This window comes from Sabethes cyaneus, chromosome 2 (assembly GCF_943734655.1).
Source record: "Sabethes cyaneus chromosome 2, idSabCyanKW18_F2, whole genome shotgun sequence".
Taxonomy (NCBI): domain Eukaryota; kingdom Metazoa; phylum Arthropoda; class Insecta; order Diptera; family Culicidae; genus Sabethes; species Sabethes cyaneus.
In genome coordinates this window covers 18177543-18196748 of record NC_071354.1, presented here as the reverse complement: position 1 = coordinate 18196748, position 19206 = coordinate 18177543, and the positions used below count along the sequence as shown (strand labels likewise).

Sequence of the window (19206 nt, the reverse complement as noted above, 5' to 3'; positions counted from 1 at the left end):
AAAGCCGGGAAGTTGACAAGACTGATTAAGACCACGATGGACGGTGTACAGTGCTGTGTGAGGATAACAGGCACGTTATCAAATCCGTTTGAAATACGCAGTGAACTTCTACAAGGCGATAGTATTTTAAGTCTCCTGTTCAACATTGCACTAGAAGATGTTGCGAAAGGTGCGAGTTTTAATATGCGGGACACGATCGTCAATAAATCTAGCTAATTTATCTGTTTCGTTAATGACGTGAACATTGTTGGAAGGACGTAGGAGGCGGCTGCTGAGCAGTATACCAAACTGAAACGTGAAGCAGTAACGGTAAATCAAGTAGTAAATCAAGTACCTGTTAACAGGAGGAACCGAGTTCGATCGAGCTCGCATAGGCCATAGTGTGCTAGTCGACGGGGACGAGTTCGAGGTGGTAGACGAATTTGTATACCTCGGGTCGTTGATGACAACTGCAGCAGAGAAATACGCAGACGTATTATTGCCGGAGGCCGTGCTTACTCCACAAGACCCTAAGCTCTGGTAACCTTCATTCTCGTCTGAAATTTTTGGAGCATGTTAGTAGAATACGAAGCCTGGAAACCCTCTACTATGTACCTATATTTTGTTCTTGACAGATACGTATTTCGCCTACGACTTGCAGGAAGCCTGCAAGTCGTAGGCGAAATACGTATCTGTCAAGAATAAAATATACATAGTAGAATAAAATTGGATAAGATTTCTTTTATTTAATTTTCAGCCTTCATTCCCGCACCAAATGTACCATGTACAGAACGCTAATGAGACTGGTAGTCCTCTGGCCATTTTTGAACGTCGTGTGCTTAGGACCATCTTTGGTGGTGTATGTGAGTGACAAGTGACGTAACCATCTTTGCGCTCCCCCGCAAATATCTTCAAATCCACCCGAGTCACAGGTGCTGAGGTGATGCGGAAGGGAAGGCTACCTGACAGGCAAGTTAAACGTTTTCCAAAGTTCTAAGGTTCTAAGTTCTTTCTGCAAATTTAGATTTTGTATTGGGTGCTCCATTCGGATGGTTTTTTTTATACAGTAAACTCAAAACTCTGTACATTTTAAATTTGCGATTTATTACGATTGACAATGGATGAGACAAATTATACTTTTCTGATTACGCTCTCTACAGAAAAATATGGAAATTATTAGTGATACTGTCAGAGTGTGGAGGTAGATTATAGTTACTGAATATATCAAAGTTGTATCGTGTCATTTCACCACAAAGTAGTAGTAGTTTTTAAAGATCAATGGTACAATCTCATCGGATATGAAGTTACGTTCGGGCCGTTTGGATCTGTACGGATTAAGCGCTGGCTGTTGAATAATCTCCAGCGGACGTGCCGCTTCCTTCTGGAATCGAACTAGATCCAGCGGGCAGTCGAGTTCCGTATAGGAGCTGACGACAACTGGACAGTTTGCGGCAGCAACCGCTTCCAGGGTAGCGGGCCAGGTGTCGAATCCGGCAAAACTGACCGTCGAATGCAGGATTGGGTTGAAGAAACATACAAGGTTCGGTTTCGTGTAGCAGCTGCGGTCTCGCTGGTAGTCGTGATAGAACCGTCGGCACTGGAAGTCGAATTTTACTCCGCGGCACTTCATGCGGCAGGTTCGGCACATTCTAATTCGAAAGAAAGATTGAAAATAGAAAAAGTATTAAAATTTGATGTTACATTTCTTTTAATTTACAAAGTAAATGTGCCATTACCTCTAAATTCACTAATGTAAACGGATAAAAGGATCACATAATTCATATATTGATTTATTCAAACAAACAGTAAACTTAGAGAAGGTTCCTATACACTTTGGGATGAGGATCCCAATTTTGGAAAATGATTTATTTTAGCTCTATTTCACCACAAAATAGTAAAAGTTTTTAAAGATCAGCGGTGCGATCTCCGCTGAGATAAAATTACGGTCTGGTCTCTGTGAAGCGAAGGGATTCAAAGTCGGTTGCTGGACGATTTCCAAGGGTCGTTTAGTTTCCTGTTGTAGCCGTGCCAGATCCAGCGGGCATTCGTATTCCGTGTACGCCGTAACCACAAGGGGACAGCTAGCACCGGTAGCGGCTAGTATGGTTTTTGGCCAAGTGTTCAAACAGCCGAAACCGGTAGGCCGATGCAAGCCGGGATTGAAGAAGCAAATCAAGTTCGGAAGACTGTAGCAGGAGTCCTGGCGGTAGTCGTGATAGAATTGACGACACTGGAAGTCAAATTTCACGATACGGCACTTGAGACGACAAGTGCGGCACATTCTGGAACACGAAGAAATATGTTAGGGAAGATCTTCGCAAAGCAGGGTTCAGAGGCGGCGTACGAATGTTTATAATTACCTTTGTCAGGGTATTAGCGGAGTTCACAGTCGTCCAAGCAGATTTCAGTTTTGCACTTTGTTTTTCGAATTTGGTTTTTAATCAAGCAGATTATGAATTGGTCAATTCGGTACTACTTTTACTGATTAAAATACTTCTGCTTGAACAGTTAGAGATTTACGAGAGATAGGTTATCACTGGCTACACAGAATTAAAGGTTCTGGAAAAGGAACTGAACATGATCACATTTTATTCCACAATAACATGCAATAGTAATAGCAGTGATGGTATGGTTTTTCTACTGTAAGAATTTTTTGGTTTTGGTTTGTTGAAATCGATTGACAATAGATTTTCAGCCAGTAATACGCTGAATAGGTATGGAAGGAACGATTGAATAGCACACACTAGAAAATAAATTTAATTGCAATAAGTGGAAGGTTTAACAATGATATGAGAAATAACCTTTGACAGCAATTTGTTTATCGCTATGACCCGGATTTATGTAAACAAATCGTCTGAATAGGGAAAGATGCAGTACTATAAATTTTTAATGGACTTTGATCTATCTAGTTGCAGGTTTTTACTAATTTCCTTTTGATAGTTTTACAATATATTGTTACAAAATATGTCGGTCGATTTTTATTGCTCTTGAATAATAAATCCAAAACACTCATTAATAATGCTTTTCGTAAGTAAATTTAACGAATGAAATATCATTTCTACAGGCAGAATTTTACCATTTTGTGACCAGGAAAATTTTAATGAAATTCTTTGTAAGATCCCCTATAACCGTAATTTCGGCTTTCACGATCCAAGAGGAATAGGTTAGAAAAGTACTAAAACTATTCAAATACCATTCCAATATATGCTATTTTATGATGAGAAGTACGACTTTCGAGGAGCAAATGGTTTATTAAATAATTTTCTTTTTTTATTACACGCAGTTAATCAAGTGGGACATCGCTGCGGTTACTGTTGAAATATTAACTACCTTTATTATGAGTGCCTATCCAAAAGATTGCAGCTTTGCAGCAAATCATCATTAGCTGCGATGGCAGAATTTCTGTATCAACAATCGAGGTAAGTGTCTTTTCAAATTTCTCTCGTCAAACAATTTTAGTACTACAAATAAAGACTATACCCATGAAGGTTTTTGGACAAAAAGTCTTGGACCTGAGTTTGTGCAATTTAGTAATATTCGCTCTACATGAAGTCGCATAGAAAAGCCACCAACGTTGAATGGAAGAACAGTCGAAACTATTTTCTTAATTAAATTTTACTATTCACAGGAACATGAGCATGGGTGTCCATATTGGTATGATTAATGATATATGGTTTTAATTCTATCTGTTAAATCGAATACTCTTTGGGAAGATGGGGAAAGAATAGTCTGCAAATTTCTCAAATCTCTCTGGTAATTCAGAAGGCAGTAATCTTGGACCATTGCTAATCATGCTGTTTGTCAACGACGTTTCGCTTTTACTTCCGGATGATTGCCGCATGCTTTTTGCTGACGATATCGAACTGTTTGAGATTGTCAGGAATAAAAAGTATTGACTGTTTTGAGCTCCAGCGATTAGTTGACATTTTTATTCAATAGTGTTCCTGTACCTAACTGACTGATCGTTACCATCGAAAAGTGTTGTGTGATTTTATTTCATGGAAAGTTTAACCCAGTTACATTTAACTATACCATGTGTAGTCCGTCCGACAGTAACTTTCTCCAGCCCTAAACCTGGTTCGTGCTTTGGGTGTAATGTTGGATATTTCGCTTCCATTTAGATCACACTAAAGTGAAATAATCGCCAAGGCTAATCGACAGCTTCCGTTTATAGTTAAGGTACCTAAAGAACTTTGCAAACCCATGGATGTACCTTCGATCACTTCACTATTACTTGATGCGATCTGTTCTTGAAACAAACTTGGTCGTTTGGTGCCCGTTCAGCGATAATTGGATAAGCTAGAATTGAAGCCGTGTACGAAGTATGTCGTACGGGCTGTATGATTAAGTATTACCCTTTAGACCCATTCCATTTCTGTTACATCAAATCCCTGTCATTCCAGTGGAAAATAAAGTACTCTTTAAACAGTTATTTTACAAGGTATTTGCCAAAAAATTGGTGAAACAGGAGGCGATTCATACGGCAACAATGGGTGCTAATTGTGTCCCGTAACGCTGGAATGTGTCTATTTTACATAAAAATTTTTAAAAACTATTTAATGGGCGCCCAGTGGAATTTAATATTCCTTTCTAAGGGGTCCAGTCTATAACGTATGCATCAAAAAACGGACGGATTTCAGCGTTTTTCGTGCAATTATCTTGCCACCGGGTGCATTCTATTCTAGAGTATGCTGCTATAGTTTGGAGCACTTCACTGGAATTTGGTCCTCCAGGTTGGAAACAGTACAAGCCAAATTCTTATGGTATGCTTTGAGATTTCTACCCTGGTGAAATTCTTTAGTGCTTCCGCCGTATCAAGACCGCTTCAACCATCCAACATTGAACTAAATTGACAGCGTTATTAGTGGTCATGGCGTGAACAGTCATACAACTACGCTCGTTGCTTTGTTCATCAAGAAGATGGACATCGTGAAGCACTTCATGTCCACCGAATATAGCCGATCCGGCATTTGCAACTTCCTCTCCCTTCTGGAGAAAGGCGAGAGTGTCGAACGGCCTGGCTCTGGCCGCCAGTGCTGATGGCGCTGCGCGGCCATAAAATACAACAGAAGCTTACCAGGAGAGTGAGAGCAAAATAACCTCATCGTTCGACGCCTTGGACCTGGAGGTTGCAGCAGCCAATCAAACAATAAAGAAGGACCTGACCAAAATGCATATTTTTATGTGGAAGCGGGTGAAAAACATATTTCCGGCAAAGTCTGACGTCGTTATCATAATGAATATCGAGGCCTACGTGACGATGAATAAAAATGAATGGCAGCGCACACTCCCCCATCAATTAGGCAAGCGATGACGTCAAACATATCTCCCACATCAAGTTCCCGAAGAAGGTCATTTTGTGGCTGACGATCAGCAAGAAGGGAATGTTCAAGCCGCCGTTCTTTTTTTTCGGGGCTTGCTATGATCGGGAAGTTATACAGGACGAGGTGTCTCCCGGAAGTTGATGGCTTTAACAAACGAAGTATTACGCGAAGGAGGATGTAGTCTTTTAGTCGGACCTCGTCTTGGCTCACTACAGGGATACCTTGATATAAGACATCCTCGTTATAAAACAACCTCGATAGAAGACAAATTCCTTTGACATAGCTGGTAACGATACCAGAGTGAATTTTCCATTTCAAGCAGCACTTTTTCGCCGGAAGCAGGGCTGCGTATTTGAACGAATGTGAGCATAGTCGTGTCGTGCTTACTCTGTACGGGACACAAGAAGAATATCAAATACACTGAAGTCGCTTTTTACGCGGTTTGTTTTTTATGCGACTATTTTTACCGCGAATTTCGGAATTTACGCGGTCTTTTTACGCGAATTTAGGAAATTACGTGGTTTTTTACGCGATTTTCGGAATTAACGCGGATGTGCTCAATTAGTCTATTTTTTCACGTAGTGTTAGAATCCACAATTTTTTTTACTCAAATTTTTGTTCTTTTCGCGAATTTTGAAATTTACGCGGATTTTTTACGCGAATTTCGGAATTTACGCGATTTTGATTTACGCGAAACGTATTCTTCGCGTAAAAGCGACTTGAGTGTACACAAATATGCCGTGATACAACGTGACATGTTGCTGAAGGTTGAGCTCATAGTCAGAATATCTGATCGCCAAACAGGGCTGTCCTGCACTCAGTGCACCTATTTTGATTATTTAACTGTAACACCTCTGCCAAGCAAAATTCGAAAATTTTAGGTATGGAGCATTTATAGAGTCAATTATTATACATAAGATTGCTGAACTAATTATTGCTCTATTTTAAGTATTTACGACGCACTCTCACTTCACATTGGGTGGTGCGCAGAGAGCGCCCAGTGTGAACTGGGAGTGCGCCGTAATTACTTAAAATAGAGCAATACTTAGTTCAGCAATCTTATGGATAATAATGGACTTTATAAATGTCACATACATAACATTTTCGAATTTTACGTGGTTGAGGTGTTACAGTTAAAAAAGCAAAACAGGTGCACTCAGTGCAGGACAGCCCTGCCACCAAAACTGTTTTCTGTGGAGAACCAGGAATATGTAGTGGTCTTCGCGATAAGCGGAAGAAGCTGTGTGATCACCCAGTAGATTCAAGACCTACGATTCTGGACCACTTTAATTTGTTCCGTTGTTACAAACACAAATTAAAACATTAGAATTAAATTCATCTCCATTTGATCACGCATTTGGGCGACAGTTAGCACAATCAGGGAAAAACATGGAAACAAGTTTGATATTATTCATCTCCGCAAACCTAAGCTGTAGTGAAGCCAGCTACGTTACGAACTACACTACACTTATTAAGCCCAAATTACCCTAAAATGGGTTCAATGGAAAACAGAAATAGAACATGACTGGGTCCAAGCTAGGAAATGTTACTTAAGAAAACAGTCGGTAGGAAAGGAACCGGCCGAAAGCCGTTACAGACCGTTATTTATACGGTAACAGGATCACTCACTCACTAACGCACTCACCGAATTCGACTGATGATATCGATCGGTAGATTCTCGACGTTCAGCTCGGGTCCCACAAACACGATCCGCAGTTCGGTGATTTCCGGTACGATGTGAAGGAAGAATGCTTCCCACTTGTCCAGGGTGTCGCCTTCAAACTGCAACTCGGCGCCGACCAGATGGATGGTGAAGGTTTCCGTCGGCTTCAGACCGGTCTGCAGGTAGCCGTGCAGTGCGGTCAGCGGTGCAGTGGCGATCTGTGTCAACGTTGCGTAAACACATTCGTCTCGAAGTGCTGTGCACGATGAGAACCTGTAAGTCATTTAAAATGGAGGCGACAATTCGATGAGTAACATACCATTTGAGTTTTTGTAGAGCAGTTTGATGACTTCATCGATGTTTGGTGGGAGAGTGAACGTTTTTCCAGCTATGCGAATCGGTAGTTCCGGCTCGATGCGACCGAGAAGTTTCTGACGAAGAATGAGCTTTTGGAAGAGGAAAAACGATTTGCACCAGCTTTTGTGCGTTGGTAAGAGGTGTTCCGGATGCTCGGCACAATACGATATTTGGCGACATTCTTTACATTCTGTGAGAAGGTCCTGTCTCCACTCACGACAACTGGGTGAACAGCACGTCCGGGGGAAAAGGAGGACTTCCCGTTCGAATGGTTGAAGCGGTCGTTTTAACATCTGCTCCGATTGATTCAGTGTATGGACGCGAAGATTGCGGTACTCGTCGTCTGTTAACTTGTGTGCCATGTTGTAGATGTGACCACCTGAATAAAGGGTACAATATAAAAGAAAGGACCTCGATAAGTACGGAACGAGGGGCATACCTCTTCGCTTTGCGAGCTCTGCTATGATACTGCAAAGATCTCTGTGGTTGCTGGCATCTGCTCGCCGATGATCTTCTCCGCAGTAGGAAACCATGCGGCAAACTTCACACTGAACCATGCTTTTTAGCGGGTTTTTACATACCTATGGATAAAACAAAATGAAAGCACGCCATTCCGGTAGGGAATGCTCCAGACATATACTTGACAATTGGTGGCCAGGAATACCGGACGAGGTGCAAACTTGTACTCGATGGATTCTTCCTCTTCGTCTAGTTCTTCTTCGAGCTCGTCTTCCTCGGTTGTGTTCGTACCGGGTGGAAGAGTCTTTGGCATCAGTTTAGCGGCAGCTGCGGTCGCATTGAGCGCCGCGAGCTGCTTTTCAACGTTGAACTTCACGTTAACCTCCTGCAAGGTAGGCATCAAAATACGGATAGCATCTTTGGTTAAAAGGGCTTGTTGGGGCGAGCTAGGATCTACAATCGGCTTTGGCACTGATGTGACAGGGGGTGTCATAGATGCGGATGCTGGTAACGAAGATGAGGATGATGGTTGTGCTTTGCGTGCACTTTGAGAACCAGAACCGTGAGGGCCACTTGCCTCAGCGTCGTTAGTTTTCGCAGGCCTTTGGGTACTTTGCAAAATGGACAGTATACGATCGAGATTCAGATTCGATTTCGGTTTTTTGGCTTTTGATTCTTGTGGTTTGTCGGCATCTACCGGCGGTTGGTTCGGATTGGTGTTTGCTGTACTACTGGATGGTGTGATTGCGCTGGATGAGTTAGGATTGTCTGAGGAGGGGGGATTTTTCTTTTTCTTAGGATAGGATAGAAGGATATCGGCAAGGGTGGAAATAATTTCCATATTTTTCTTAAATGCTTCCGATCTACTTTGCTCCGTGGCCGGGGACCTAGAATCAGACTGAATTGATGTCACGTTTACATTCTGTATCGGGTCGTTCGTTACCGTTGGGGCCTTCGATCCAGCGGCTGCGGGCTGCTTGATAGGAGTCTTCATCTTGGCTGCACTTTTGTTGTGGATGTCCGGTTTCGGTGGAACTTCTGGCTTTTTGGGAAGTGATTTTACCTTGCTCGGACTGACTGCGGGTTTTCTGGCGCCTGCTCCATTTAATTCTTCCGTTAGTCGGGTTGCAGCCGCGGCGTTTGCATCCGGCGTGGGAAGATCGGTGGAGGGACTTGTAGGAACGATACTGGAAGGTTCAGGGGCAGGACATGGAGCAGGAGATGCAGTTGGTACCTGTGGCGTCGTAGTCTCTGGGGCAGGAACGGGCGCAACTGCAGGCGGTGTTGACGTTTTAGCGACTGGCTGCTTGTCCGTTTCTACTGAAGGAGACTTCTTCTTTAGGAATTCAGGTTTTGGTGGGAGTTCGGGTTTCTTGGTAGGATTTGGAGTTGTTGGAGGAGTTGCAGGTTTTGGCGAGGCCCGAGAAGGAACTGTTTTCGGTGGAGAAGGTGCCTTTTTGATTGGAGTGGGGGTAGTGACTTTCGGCAGTGTCTTTTCAGGTGATTTTGAAGGTGTCTGTGGCTTAGACGTAGTCGTCGGTGGTGGAGGTGTTTTCGGTTTAGCACCGTTTCCGTTGCTTTTTGCAGTCGGTGCCTTCTTTTGATCCGTCGTGATTTGCTTTGCCAAGACAGTCTTTTCTGGTGAGCCGGGCTTAGTTTCTTCTGCTTTAGTAGCGGCAACCGGACAAGCTGGGGCTACAGCAGCAATGGCAGCGGTTTCTAGCGATTTTGCTACAACTGGTTCGGGATTAACAGATGAGACAAAATCGCTGCTTTCCACGTTTTTTGGACCGGTCAATTTTTCGTCTTCTGAAACGCTACTCTTCGGACTCCGTTTGTTTTTCTTATTGTTCCCTTTATGATCAGGTTTAAGTTTGTTGTCGTTCTGTTTGGCTTCAGTTTTCTTTGCAGCTCCGTTTTCAGCTGTTGGCTTTTGAACAGAAACATTTTCTGGTGCAGTAATTTTTACAGCAGTATTATCAGTTGTGGGTTGTTCAGCGACTTTTCCAGCAGTTTTGTTCTCAGTAGCAAGCTTTTCAACATTAACTTTATCAGCGACGACATTCTCAGCAGCAAGTTTGCCTGTTGCTGTTTTCTGAGCCGCTGCTGCTCTCTCTGCCGCTGCTTTCTCTGCTGCTGCCTTGTCTGCTGCAGCTTTCTCAGCTGCTGCCTTCTCAGCTGCTGCCTTCTCAGCTGCTGCCTTCTCAGCTGCTGCCTTCTCCGCTGCTGCTTTCTCAGCTGCTGCCTTCTCAGTTGCTGCTTTCTCAGCTGCTGCCTTCTCAGCTGCTGCTTTCTCAGCTGCTGCCTTTTCAGCTGCTGCTTTTTCAGCTGCTGCCTTCTCAGCTGCTGCTTTCGCAGCTGCTGCCTTCTCAGCTGCTGCTTTCTCAGCTGCTGCCTTTTCAGCTGCTGCTTTCGCAGCTGCTGCCTTCTCAGCTGCTGCTTTCTCAGCTGCTGCCTTCTCAGCTGCTGCCTTCTCAGCTGCTGCTTTCTCAGCTGCTGCCTTTTCTGCTGCTGCCTTTTCTGCTGCTGCCTTCTCAGCTGCTGCCTTCTGAGCTGCTGCCTTCTCAGCTGCTGCCTTATCAGCTGCTGCCTTATCAGCTGCTGCTTTTTCTGCTGCTGCCTTCTCAGCTGCTGCTTTTTCTGCTGCTGCCTTCTCAGCTGCTGCTTTTTCTGCTGCTGCGTTCGCTGCTTTTTCGGCTGCTGCTTTTTCAGCTGCAGCTTTCGCTGCTTTCTCGGCTGCTGCCTTCTCAGCTGCCGCTTTTTCAGCTACTGCTTTCTCAGCTGCTGCCTTTTCAGCTGCTGCTTTTGCTGCTTTCTCGGCTGCTGCTTTCTCGCCTGCCGCTTTCTCAGCTGCTGCTTTCTCAGCTGCTGCTTTCTCAGCTGCTGCTTTCTCAGCTGCTGCTTTCTCTGCCGCTACTTTCTCAGCTGCTGCCTTCTCAGCTGCTGCTTTCTCTGCAGCGGCCTTCTTAGCGGCTGCTTTCTCAGCCGCCACCTTTTCGTCAGCGGCCTTCTTTTCGGTTGCAACCTTCTCAGCTGCAGCCTTTTTTTCAGCGGCAGCCTTCTCAGCCGCAGCCTTCTTTTCGGCAGCGGCCTTTTCAGTTGCAGCCTTCTTTTCGGCAGCGGCCTTGTCGGCATTTAACTTTTCGGTTGCTAACTTTTCCGCAGCACCATTATCGGCTGCGACTTTTTTGTCGCCGCCTTCGGGTTTACCTTTCTGCTCCGTTGCTTTCTTTGCTGAATCGGATTCCTTACTATCTTGTTTTGCTTGTTGTTTTTTGTTTTTGTTTGATTCGGACTCTTTTCGCGGACGTTGCTGTTGTTGTTGTTGCTGCTGCTGCTGCTGTTGCTGCTGTTGTGGCTGCTTAGCGATGGGGTCAACTTTGAGTTGTTCCAACTCGGTAATCTTTTGCTCAACCGCTTCAATGCGAGCTTTCTGCTCGTTTAGCTTGGCCGCTTCGGCTTCTTTGCGATTCTTTTCCTCTATGAGTTTCTTGGCTTCCTCTTCTTTTTGCGCTTTTTCGGCTAATAACTTTTGAATCTCCTGCTGCTTTCGGGCTTTGGTTTCTTGCAGTTTTTTCGCTTCGTTCAAGATCTCTTTCTTCTCTTCGGAAATTTTCTTTACTTCGGCTTCCTTTTGAGCGAGCTTCTGTGTTTCGGAATCGTTTCGGTTGCGTTTATTGTTCTGCTTCTGCTGCTGTTTCGGAGATTCTGGTTTCAAATTTTCTACTTTCTTTTGTTCCTCTTGGGTCTGCTGCTGGACCTGTTGGAGGACTTTTTCGGCTATTTCAATTTTTTTCTGCAACTGTTCGATCTTGTCCGGTTGCTGTTCCGTGGCTCCTTCAGCTGCCGCTATCTGGGCGTTGGCAGCTGCCTCAGCTAGGGCCAAAGCACGCAGTCTCTTCGCACGTTTCTTCTTGTGCTCCTTTTTTGGCTTTTGTTCATCGGATGAGCCTGGCTGTGTAGCCGTCGGTGGCTGCTGCTGGCCAGCTTCTCCACCTTCAGTGAGAGTTTTCTTCTTACGATGTCTTCGATTACGCTTTCGTTTAATAGTTTGAGTGCCTTCGGCTTCACTGGCAGTACCTTCGGGCGCGGTAGACTCTGCCATTGTTACGTTTCCATTCTGCAGCGGATTGGGTGCTTGGGTTGGGGGTTCTTTCGATTGAGGTTCCTTTTTCTTTGCTTCTTCGTTTGGTTTTGGGGGAGCTTTTTGCTTTTGTCGGGGTGTATTCGGTTTCTTGGATTCCACTGATTTTGCTGCTTCTTTCACTGGCTCATCAGATATTTTAGGAACTTCAGCTGGCTTTTGAACAGTGGTTTTGACTGGTTCTTCCACGGGTTTCGCCACTTCCACGGGAGTGCTTTCAGATGGAGCTGCTACTACTACTGCTGTTTCATCCGATGTAGCCTCCGCTTTCACAGGTCCATTTTTGGCTTTCCCTTTCTTCGCCATCAGAGTTGTCTTTTATGGTACTGCAAATTAGAAGAAAATGTTTCAAATTATTGAACCCCAGAAACGTGAATATTTGTTGGAGTAGCAATTTCGAGATAGAAAAGCATCTGGTTTCGCGCATGATGAAACATTCTATCCCACATCATCAACCATCTGCTTGGTGTAAACAAGCTATAAATAAGAGTCAAATATATTTTTTTGTGTTCATCCAACTGATGATGCGAAATGTGAGCAAATTCGACGGTTGTTCAAATTTTTAAAGGCTACCAACTAGCTGTGCGTCATCATTTGTTTTTGCTGTACTCAATTGAATAGTTTTGCAAGGATAACAAATTTCTTCAGAATGATAATTCAAAACCGTTCATTTTAAATTGTCGTGGAAGTAGTCCAAGGGCAGCAAATAAATCTGAAAATTAGCACCGGTTTTACGCAGGCACTTCTTAACGCATGTCGCCAATTTCTCCTGTGCAATTTCAATACGCGTGTTCCAAAAATATCGTACATATTTCTACTGAAACCATTACCGCTAAACAGTTTATGCTAGAAGCTAAGACAAGTACAAAAACGAAAAACGGTGGTCGGAAGAAGAAAATCGGACTGTCTTTGCCGCACGCACACCCAAAATAGACTGAGGGCATTGCCTTTTTGACGCGCCGCGCTTCTTCAGTGGAGTTTTTCTTGGTAGAGAGAAAGAAAGAAACAGCAGGAACTCAGCTGTGGTGACGGTCAAGCACAGTGCGTCCCCATAGTTTTTCTGGTGTGCTTCTAAATTAACGTCTAGAGTTTCTCTGCCAATGTTTGTTTTAATAGCTACACCCACTTGAGCAGTGATCTGTTTTTTTTTGCTTGCTCTACAGTAGGTTACGCATGCATCACCTTGTGGGAAGATCTTTTTCAAGTTGGTTGCTAGGGAGCGTCAATTGAAAATATCTTTCTGTATTTCATTTCAATGTTAACTAGATATTCGAGGATCTACAGCGCTGAAAAGCATTACAGTCTCGTGTGGTTTTTAATTGGTTTTGAATGGGTTTTCAATTTTTCGTTGTTTTATATAATTTTTTTATCACTCGTTTATGATTTTTTCACTTTCAAGGCCCTGTTTTGTTACTTTTACTTTTTAGTTCTAATCGAACAAGTTAAGAAGTAGGCGCAACCTTTTAGAACTTCCTAAGATGCTCCCTGGTCAAGGAAACAACTTTGATATCAGACTATTGAAGAATCGAAGGAAAAACCTGTATTTTATTTAAAGGTGGACAAAGGTAATAAAACTGTAATAATGGACAGAATAGTTTATGATGAACAGATGCTCCAGAAAATTTGCAACGGATCCTACACGCAATGGAGGATTAATAATCTTTCCGAAATGGTAAATCGCGTGGATCAAACTATTTAGAATCACAAAAACTTTATTGGTGATACAGTGGGATTTCGATTTTGGCATGGTTCGATTTTGGCATGCCTCGATTTTGGCAACAAGTTTTTGGAAACATAAAACATTTTACTTCCAAAAATATGCTCAAACATCAGTCAGTTTCCGCATACATACTTTAAATGACGAAATAATATTTCCCTAAGTGTGTTCATGAAAAAAAGTTTGCGGTTTCGCACAATAATATTTTCATTGCAGTAAGACCACGTCTTACCGCAGATCGCCAAAAACTTACTTGCACCGCACGAATAGATCTTGGCGGATTTTGTAAACATAAAAAGGTTGCAATAGTTGATTAATAACATTAAGTTAATTTTCAACGTACTTACATTCAATTTTTTCATATTAAAAAAGGGTCTCGATTTTGGCAACATAGGCGACACGCATTTGTTGCCAAATTCGAAATCTAACTGTACCTGAAAAAGTCTTCTCCTTCGCTTTCCGGGAATCTGGAAGAGTTCCCACGTCATTGCGATAAAAAAATACGGAATTGGAGGTGATGTAGAAAGTTACCGTGAAGTTACTATTCAATCGACCATTCCGAAGCTTTTCGGGTTATCGGTTTATAACAATACAGTTGACCGCGTTTTCCTTGTACAGCATGGATTCTGGAAGAAGAAATCAGTGGCTATGAACTTTTGCGAGATCACCGCAGTGTTCACGGCTTGCATTGCAAGTTACTTCCGATCTCAGAGGCAGTTGAAGACTTCGGCATTCGAAGCTCTCAATCTAACTGGTCAAGGTCGTATCTCAAAAGTCCGAATTTGTGAAACTTTGTGGCAACAAACCTTGCCCATTAATCGTGCATTCAGGAGTGCCACAAGGTAGCCACTTAGGACCATTACTATTTCTGATTTTAATGAACAAACTGCCTGAAAATATCTTACACGCAACCATTTTAGCTTATGTCGACGACGTGAAAATCTTCTATTAAGACCATTGATGACTGCCTACAGCTCGATTCAGAGCATTTAGTAAGGTTCTGTGAAAACTGCGGAATAAAAGTTAATACGAATAAGTGTTTAGTGATGACATTCACTAGGAAAGTTAGCCCCGTTCAGGAGATTGAACAGTGACTTTGACTATCCGTAAGCAATACTGGCGATTTACGAAGGTCCTGTCAGAAGCAAACCCGCAGTACGTATCACATAGTCAGCGTATCGGGAGAACCAAGAAGGGGTTTGTAAGGTTTGTTCTCAGGAATCTTGGATGGAACGGAGAAGTGCCACTACTCTACCACCACCTCCGCTCTTTGGAGGGACACTAACACGATTCATTTGAGCCAGAAGATTGCTGATATCGTGTTTTTCACGAACATACCCTTACCCAAGCAGTACACTTTTCGTACTTATGGTTGCAGAAACTTAATTATGACTGAATTTAGTCCTTAATCGGTTGCCACAACTAATTTGTAATAACTGCATTGGAGGAACTAGCGCACATTTCTGTGGGTTGGGAGGGTACGTCAATAGCCCCGGCATTTTTTCGACCATTTTATTTGGTCGGCCAAGTCCATTTTTCTAGGGAAGGCTAAATCTGTCCTAGTCACCTCCCCCTCTAGTTCCGCCAATGAACAACTGTGCTAGTAGGGCACTGTTGCAAATCGAGCGAAAAGCCATTGATGCGTACTCTCACTCGAGCGAGTATCAGAAGCATAGCATTCAATGCTCACACCACTTACGCAAGCGTAAGACAAACAGCCGCCCTTGCTGTGTGAAGACATTCTGTTACCTACATACTCGGAACGCACAGCATTGTACAGCCTTTCTGCATAACCCACTCGCGATTTAAATAACTCGTGAGCAATCAACTGCCCGTGAGGGCTAGTGGTGCACTGAGAACTGAACCTTTGACCCACCGCACCGTTTCGTTCCAGGAATTATTAATAGCCCGAACCGACTTCCCGTTTTATGAACGCCTTTAATCAGCATATTATAGCCTCTGATTTCAATGTCTTACGTCGGGATCGAAGCACGTATCTGTAGGGTTTCTTCAGAGCTCTCAATAAACGCACGGTATAACTGAAAGGTATAACTGAAGTGTCTTGATTCATTATATCTGCATCGACGGGTTCCTTAGATGAACGGAGATATTCTTGTCTACTACAGTATCTACTTTAGATAATATAATGATCAGTAGAATTCAATGATAACATGTTTTTCTTGCTTATCTCTGCAAGCCTGCATAATTTTTCACAATGTTTTCATCATTTTTTCATTATTTGTCCATCACTTTTTCATCACACCATATTTTTCGTCATTTTTCTTAATTTGTTAAATTTTGACGTAATATTACATCTTTCGGGGATTGCTGGTGACCTCTGACACAACATGAGTAAGTAGATCTAACCATGATTTTGAGCGTCAAAATGCGCTTCAAAAACGACTGCGAGTATACTTTTTCCTTCAAAACTGATAATTTATAAGATCAGCATTACATTAGTAATTGCTTATGGACTTAAAACTGTGCGGCTGCTTACGGAGAACTTGGAAAGATTCCAAACGCACATTTGGCTAAAGTCGGAAAGTAACCGTTTGACAGGCCATGCCTTAAAAATGCCGGACAGCTGCTATAAGACACTTCAAGGTATCATTTATTTGCACTAACGGGTGGCAACTAAAATTTTGGAATTTTTTGGAGAGTATGTATGTATTAGCTCTCTCTCTCTCCTCTTTTTGTTAATATTTTTTGTTTTGTTTATGCTTGCCCAGTTTTTCTAAAAATGGCGTCGAAACAAGAAGCATTACGGGAGCGTGTTCTACACTTCTACGAACTGTCACAGAAATCTCGGCAAAAAGTATACAGTACAATATTTAAAAAGCGAATATGTTGCGGCTTCGACTGTTTACCATATCCTAAGATGCCCAACAACTATTCGCAAGTAAGGTAGTGGGAGATCAGCCAAAATTATGGACGCAGAAGGAGAATTATGGTTTGGCTATCCATTAAGATGCAACAGACGAATGTTTGGAGAAAATTTTGACCCCGATTTTGAGTTACTTGGTCTACAAAAATAACTGAAGAGCCACAAATTGCCAACAGTTGATTGGTAGAATCAAGAGATGCATTCGCAAAGTTGACATGACGGCCGTACAACGCTTCTGTTTCATCACAAGAATGGCTTACTTCGTTACCGGATCTCAACTAAAATTGTGACATTTGAAAAAGGAATAGGAAAAAGGTTACATTTTGGAACCATTGTAGGAAATTTCGGCTACTAGGGTATGAAATGGGGAAGGCAAACGAGGAAGCGACCAACATAGCTTTTGCCAGCCCAAGCTCCTACGTAGCGCCTCCACGCGGCCATACCCGGTAATGCTCTATTGAGTAGCTAAGCTAGGAGGTGCGATGCCGATGCCGTTCCCAGATGCAGACGGCTGAGCCACACGGCATTGGTAGCAGGTAAGTATAATATGTTATTTTAATTATTTTTTTCGTTTTAGCTCATCAAGCACCTCCTACTGTACCACTAAGACTCTAGCCGTAACAAGCTTAAATAATGCACGTGGATATCGCAAGGAAAAATTAAATTTATTATTGGATATTAGATGCACTGATGGAAACTGACGTAATTATTTTTCTTTTGACGGATTGATGGTGAGATTGTTCTATTTTTCCCGTATAGGGTAGATGCTCCAGTAGTTGTGGTAGTACTAGTAGTGGTGGAAACTCGAAATATATCATAATTTTGGCCGATTTCGAGATAATTTCCATTTTCTATTGTTAAATATATATTTGTTAACAGTTTTATCTAAGATGCACAGTTAAAATTCAAGATGTTGGTGCAAAAATTACAAATTCCTTTTCAGCAGTCCAAAAGAGTGCAATTGCTTAAGAAATTCGTAACAATCCATAGCATTTTAACAAGCCTACGTTGTTATCCACCTGCTGCCATGCTCATTGCAAGCGTTGCTAAGGCGGTAAACAACATTCCACTATTATAGGCAAATTTTCCACTATTATAGGAACATTACCACTACTTTAGGAGCACATACTAATGTCAGGAAAAGCAATATTTTAGATATATTAACCAACAGAATGGTACAATTTTGGTATGTATTTAAAGCCAACACTCTGGTGCACCATATTATCATGTAGTTCAATTGGAAACTGATAAATTGAGCGTTCAAATTGTCTTTACACACTATCCCCCGACATAATCCCTCCATTACTGGAGCATCTACCCTATGTTGCATTTCATTTTATTTTTAATATTATATTCATAATATGAATACTCCAATTTAATTATTGAATGACATTTGAACATTTGAACACTAATGTTGTTGTATAAGGGCCAAAAAGGTATGGATACCCGATCAGGAGGGCATAACAAGATAACATCAAATTTATAACACATTCTGATATTTATAACACATTGTGTTACAAATCGGAAATAAACTGATCAGGAAGTGAAAACAAAAGTTTCAAGTTTGTAACAGATTCTGATAGTTATAACTCATTGAGTTATATAGGAGAATTAGGGCTTTGGCCACTACTAAAAATGTTACATATCATCACTGGTGTGCCCGGGACACACAATGGGGAACGTGCCATACCTTTTCTATAAAATTTAACGCAAATTTTATGTGTAATTTCAAATCTGATTTCAAGCCAAATTTCACATGCAATACCAGCCTAACTTCAAGTAAAATTTCAAGTACTATTTCAAGTCCAAATTTCATGTTTATTTTGAATTCAATTTAAATTCTAAATTTAATTCGAATTTAATATCCAATTTAGGGCTGTCTAACCGGTAGTACCGGTAGTACCGAAACCGGTAATACCGGCCAATTTTTGGATACCGAAATACCGGTTTTGGATAGGCAAAAAACCGGTATTTCCGGTATTTTCTAATCTACTTGTTTTTTAAAACTCCTTATTCGAATAAGAACTAAATTTGATAATGGAAAACTAAAACTCTTAGAAAAACAACTTGGTGTTAATGCCGACGGGATTCTTCGACTAGTAACAATGAAGAGAGTGAAATTGTGAATTAAATAATTGTAGCTCTTGAACCCTTTTAAGGCACAGTAGAGTAACTTTGTTGTAAAAATGTTTCATTGTATGAGTCAGACGTCGCATTTCAATTTATTTTTGAACAACTTGATATTCAAATGCCACCAAATTATTCGAAGCTCTCAAAAAAACGAATTTAGGAAACAAGATCAGGGCCCAGAAACGTCACTTACAATAGTAAATTGTTATTCAAGAATGAAGTAATGAAGCTTCAGATTCAACAGAAGCAGCGCAGCTTCGTTTCAAAACTGGCTTCAATCAGCGTTTCAATGACGCTTTTCACTTCATCATGACGACCGGTTTTAAAGTTTCATTTGTATTTCTCTATCAAATATTCAAAAAAAAGTCAGTCTAGACTTTGAATGCAATTGAATTCATTTCCTACAATTTAACGCATATTATGATTAATCTACTCAACATCGACAAATCGTGCCTGATTGTCAATCGTCGCCATTCGACACAGTCAGTAGCTTCAGCTGTAGCTGGCTTGAAACGTTCTGTTCAACAAATGAAACAAGTCGCTTCATGT

The 19206-nt window shown here is 42.0% G+C and overlaps 1 protein-coding gene across 1 annotated transcript; it reads right to left on the bottom strand.

Annotated features, from left to right (window-relative positions):
* Nucleotides 1-1855: 1855 nt before the first annotated feature.
* Nucleotides 1856-12232, bottom strand: LOC128735160 (titin-like). Its single transcript, XM_053829656.1, has 7 exons — nucleotides 11118-12232; nucleotides 8356-11033; nucleotides 7964-8286; nucleotides 7763-7904; nucleotides 7286-7702; nucleotides 6949-7222; nucleotides 1856-2261 (listed from the first exon to the last, which is right to left on the bottom strand). Exons 1-7 carry the CDS (start codon nucleotides 12230-12232, stop codon nucleotides 1856-1858), a joined length of 5355 nt encoding a protein of 1784 aa, XP_053685631.1.
* Between the last annotated feature and the right edge of the window lie 6974 nt (nucleotides 12233-19206).